The sequence below is a fragment of the Pteropus alecto genome, unplaced genomic scaffold (genome assembly GCF_000325575.1).
Source record: "Pteropus alecto unplaced genomic scaffold, ASM32557v1 scaffold43, whole genome shotgun sequence".
Lineage (NCBI taxonomy): Eukaryota > Metazoa > Chordata > Mammalia > Chiroptera > Pteropodidae > Pteropus > Pteropus alecto.
The window spans coordinates 5,942,484-5,947,725 of NW_006435764.1; the positions used below are offsets into that span (position 1 = coordinate 5,942,484).

At 52.8% G+C, this 5,242-nt stretch overlaps 1 protein-coding gene and 1 long non-coding RNA gene across 4 annotated transcripts in view; one reads left to right on the plus strand and one right to left on the minus strand.

Moving 5' to 3' along the window:
• Nucleotides 1-374: 374 nt before the first annotated feature.
• Nucleotides 375-3,006, minus strand: LOC112479224. The gene is made up of 3 exons (XR_003046118.1): nucleotides 2,252-3,006; nucleotides 727-1,055; nucleotides 375-497 (listed from the first exon to the last, which is right to left on the minus strand). It is a non-coding gene; the product is annotated as an uncharacterized LOC112479224 (long non-coding RNA).
• BATF2 (basic leucine zipper ATF-like transcription factor 2) overlaps nucleotides 1,578-5,242 on the plus strand; it is a 6,370-nt gene continuing 2,705 nt past the window's right edge. The window contains exons 1-2 of one of the 3 annotated variants that reach the window (XM_015588636.2): nucleotides 1,578-1,771; nucleotides 3,014-3,118. In XM_015588636.2, coding sequence (XP_015444122.1) covers nucleotides 1,733-1,771; nucleotides 3,014-3,118 — 144 coding nt within the window. In that variant the 5' untranslated portion in view covers nucleotides 1,578-1,732. The other 2 variants (XM_006911130.3, XM_025046349.1) reach the window with 2 other exon arrangements.

Sequence of the window (5,242 nt, forward strand, 5' to 3'; positions counted from 1 at the left end):
TGAGGCTCCAGGCGATACACCTGGTAAGCAGAGTGCCAAATGCCAGAGTCAAGTCTTCTAACTAAAGCCCAGACTGGTTTCGTGCCCAATCCTATGCTGAACATAAGACTGTTACTCTATATGCCCTGCTCATGACAGACATCAGTAATCAATCATAGGTTGGCAGACATTGCTAATCAATTACAGTGTTCTTTTCTAATAAGCTCAGAGGCAGCTGCAAACTCTTCAGCACAGTACCCCAGGATGCCATCACCAGAAGATTGAACTCACAGTATTTGCCATTCTTTTGATCCCACACCATCAATCTTGAGCCCTCAGGACTCAGGCACCAGCCCAGATGCTCCGGTCACCAGACCACAGGAATGCGTTGTACGTGCAGTTCTTGGACAGGGGTCAGTGGCTCCTCCATCCCCCAAACAGATGTCCCTTCCAAGCACGGTCTCTCTCAGAGATGCAGCAGCCATGCAGGTTTGCCTGGGGCTTCCGAGTCGCTAGGTCTTTAATAGAAGTTTTATAATGGAATATTTCAGGTATCATTATCTATACCCCAAAGTATAGATAATACTATTATCACATAGAACGGTGTTCCCACAGTTTAAGCAACAAAACACCACACATACAACTGAAGTTCTTGTGTGTCCCCCTCAACCCATCTCTCTACATGTGTTTCTCATTCCTATGCATATTTTTATACTTTTAGGACATCTTTATGCATTCACGTTTTACCTTGCAGACATTATGTTGTTCAGATCTTGTTGCCGCTTCATACTTTCATACAATTGGATATTATGGATTTATAGGCATGAGGATAAGTGCAGCTTTGAATCTTCCGTCATACCATAATTGTGAATATCTGTCGAGCCTTCACTTTGCACCAGGCATGGTTTTGGGGACTGTATCTGCCTTAACTCATTTAATCTTCCTGATGGAATTATTGTTATCCCCACTTTGCAGATTTGGAAACAGTGACACACAAAGCTGAAATTATGTACCCGAGTCACATAGCTTGGAAGCCGTGCTCCTGGCTGCTAGACATCACTCTATTGCTGCATGGTCTGTTGAATAAAATTACAGTAATTTACTTATCTGTTCTCCTGTATAAAGCCCGTTGCTTATATTTGCCTCAACATTGGTCTCAGAGGGTTTGAGGTGGTTATGTCATTGCCTGGTTCCCACATCAAGCCTGTGAATGGATATTTGTATCCTTCCCCCAACACTCTTTACAGATGAGGCAACTGAGGCTCAGAGAGGGTCAATCAACTTCTCAAAGCTGCACAGCTCCAAAGTGTCAGAGGTGAGCTGTGAACATGGGCTCCTTCAATTCCAGAGCCCAGAGTCTCTCCCATGTCCCCTATGAGCCCTAGGTCCCCCACTACTTTCTCTTGGTTCTGTCCCTGGCAACCTGCCCTCCTGCCCCCAGAACACCCTCCCCACACCTGGCCTTTAGTCTTCCCTCCTCCAGCCACAGTCTCCCCTCTTCCTTCCAGAGAAGGGGCCCAACCGGAAGGCCAGCTCATGTTAGGAAATTCCAGCCACGTGAGCCAACCCAAGCCAGGGATTCTGAGCAGCCAGTGGCTTTAGAAGAAACTGAAACTTGGCTTGCTGGGGGCGGGGTGGTCACTGGGGATTTAAAGAGCCACCACTTCCTTGGGTCTCCAGAGGGCACTGGGAGGTCACAGCAGCCGAGGGACACCCTGAACCACGTGCGAGCCTCTGCCCTACTGCTCAAGCCATGCACCTCAGTGGGGGTGAAGGGCTGCTGGCTGGGACGGTGAGTACAGGGAGCTGGGGACATGGGAGGAGAAGGGAAATATGCCTGAGGGTCCCCAGTGCCCAGGCGGGGAGAGAATGTGGTCAGATCATCTCGTCCCTGCTCTGTACACATGTGCTGTGTGGCCATGGTTTCTACTCTCCTACCCTCCCTCACCCCCCCAGCCCTGGGCTTCATTTTTCTCAGGGACTGGAATGAGGGCTTTCCAGCTCTCACAGTGCAGATCCAGCCTCCAGGTTAGAACTTGGCCTCTCCTAACCCACCTGTTCTCCCCTCGCTGCTCTCAGGGTAGCCTCTCTTCCCTCCCCAAATTCTCCAGCACTTTCCCCTTGCAGGCTCTGCCCCTCTCCCAGGACCCGGGTACCAGAGGCCACCCCCTTCTCTCACTGGGGGTATTTCCCCCAAGCTCCAGTCCCTTGGTCCTGCTGCACCTGGAATGGGCCTGCTATCGCCGGGGACTTAGGAGCATAATGTTCTCACCTGAGGCCAGGATCTCACCTGAGGTCCAGACACTCAGAACACCCGAGGTCCAGACACTCAGAACACCCCTCCCAGAGAGATCTGTGGGAGGGGAGACTGGGCTGCGGGGCCGCCCACATTCCCTCTTGCCTGACCTTGAAGAGCTCTGGGTGTTTGGGTTAAATATTCCGTCTAAGTATCATGGTCCCCTAATCTGGGGCCCAGGGGACAGGGAGGGTCACAGCCGTCAACCTTGGAGTCCACGCTCCGATTTCATGCATTTGTTCTCGTTTAGAGCCTCACGACGATGTGAGCCACTTGAAGGCAAGGATTTTTGCCTCTTTCGTTCACTGTTGTGTCCCCCTAGCTCAGTGCCTGGCATACAGTAGGTGCTCAATAAATATTTGTTGCATAGTCGAATATCAGCTTGGGGCCTGAATTAAGCATGGGCTCATGGAGCCAAGTCGGATCCGGGCCCCGCCCTCACAGATGGAGCTCATGGCTAGGGAAATCAACACCTTGTCTATGGAAATAATCGCAATGGGAATGACAGCAGCCAACCCTTATTGACTCCTGGCTCTGGGCTGGCCCTGGGCTGCCCGCTCTGTGGCCTGTGACGAAGGTGCTGTGATGCTTTCATCGAATGAGTGAGGTGCTGGGTTCAGAGAAGTGAATGACTTGCCCTTCGGGGACTTGACTCGGGAAGGGCGCGCCTTTGCAGACGGCCAGGACACATGGCCCAAGCCCCCACTAGGACCTGAGCCCCCTGCTTTCGTCCTGCAGGACACCAAGGTGCATGAGAGGCAGCTGAAGAAGAAAGAGAAGAATCGGGCCTCCGCCCAGCGCAGCCGGCAGAAGCACACTGACAAGGCAGACGCCCTGCACCAGGTGGGAGCGCTGCCCTTCTGCCTCTGCCCGCACTTACTGGCCCAGTGGCTTCTTTCCCATCTGCCTATGAGCGATTCCCCCCACACTGCCGTGTATTCCCTGGTGGCTGAGTTTGGGAGCTAAGACTTGGAAATTCCTGGGTGTTGAGTGCAGACTGTGCCAGATACACACTGGGTTCCAGTGACAAAAGGTGCGTCGTCCACAGCCTGCCCTGCCCTCTAGGTGCTCCCCATCCAGGGAGAGGAGAGGAAGTGGAGGTCAATTGGGAGGACCCGGCGCAGCAACCGGCTGAGGTGCTTGTGAAAATGCAGACCCATGCCCCTCCCCCTGCCCCAGGTCCCCGCTCAGGGGCCTGGGGAGCTGCACTGTGACCACCCACCCTGCCTGTCGGGGTTCTGATGTAGGTGGCCAAGACCACACTGAAAAACCTCTGGATCAGGGTTAAGATGAGCTGGCTTTAGAGTCCCAGCTGTGGCACTCATTAGCTGCGAGTCACTTCTTTTGCTGAGCTTCACGGTCCCCACCTGAAAAATGGGACAATAATGCCTGCCCACTGGCAGGACCCATGTGGAGACTAAAGAAGTGGAAGGAGCCCAGTGGAGTAGGGGAAGGCTACACAGGCACTCGCCTCTTGACCTTGAATGGTAACCTGACCCTTGGAGCTTCCCTTCCTCTGTGCAGAGAGAAAGGACACTATCAGTTCAGTCCCAGGGGGAGGAGTTAAGAGCTGGAGTGCAAACATGGTAATCCTTCTGGTGATGATTGACTCACAGCCCCGTGGGCCTGCCTACCGGAAGGCTCTGCGCTCTCCGCAGCACCCACCCCCACCTATCCGCCCTTTTCTCCTAACTTCCCATACCCCGTTCTCCCTGGTCCTTCTCCGGCCAGGCACATCTGGCCTCAGGGGCTCTGTCCTTGCTGTCCCCTCTGCCTTGAGACAGCAGTCCAGTCAGATCCTCACTTGTTGCTGGCTGTTTGGTTTAAATGTCACCTCCTCAGAAGGGCCTTTCGAAACCCTCTGATCTAAAGAGACCTCTCTCCCCGTTACTCTGCTTCATCTTTCTTGTTAGCACTCACCTCCTGCTACATATTTAGATGTTGTTCATTGCTTGTCCCCCTCGCCAGGCTGTAAGCAACACGAGGGCAGGGAACTATTCTGTCCCCACTGTTTCTCCATCGCTGGCAATAGTGCCTGACAAACAGAAGGGACTCAGTAATTCCCCGTGGAGCGAATGATAGAGTCAGCACGAAGGGTCCTAGGAACATAGTGGGACAACAACAGGTAGTGGCATCAAGGGGATCCAGAGGTGAAGTCTGAGCTGGTCTTGAAGGATGAATAGGAGTTTTCTAAAGGGGTGAAGAAAAGGCATTGCAGGCAAACGAAATGGTGTTGGCACGGTCGTGAGAGAGCAGCACCCTGTGGACTGTGAGAGCGAGAACTGGCGCCAGGGTGGCTTCGCGCATGCATTTATTCATTTCTTTCAGAAATGTCTGCTGGGTGTCTCCTGTGGGACAGGCACAGTCCTAACTCTCGGAGATACAGTCGTGAACACAGCAGACAAAAGCCCAGGCCACCTTCCCCGGGGTTCATATTTTCATGGGGTAGCTGGGCAGACAAATAAATGACCCGTGAAGTGTTTGGGGTGTCAGATGGTGATAGTGCTATGGGGAAAAATAAAGCAGGGGAGAGGGAAAGGAGCGGGGCCAGTGGGCTGGCGGAAACCTAACTAGGTTGGCCCTCTCTGAGCGGGCAGCGCTTAAACAGCCTGAAGGTGGCAAACGAATGAGTGAGTGAGCGAGTGACTCGATTTCTGGAGGTGAACTGAAGTTTTTGAAAAATTTAAGAGAAGGGTGACCTAATGACACGTTTTAAATGTCATTCCACAAGCCTGGGTTGGGGTTGCTGGTGGCTTTGAGGTCTGTTAGAACTTCGAGTCCATGGCCTAACCAACATTTTAATGTGAAACGCCCTTGCAGCTTCTTCTTTGACAGAGTGTCCACACGGGGCGGGGTGGAGGAGGGAACCAAAGGAAGTCATTCAGCCCCATGAACTGTGGAAATCGAGTTCTTTCTGCATTTTCCACTACTGTGGTCATCGTAAATGGTTGTTTAGAACGGCACATT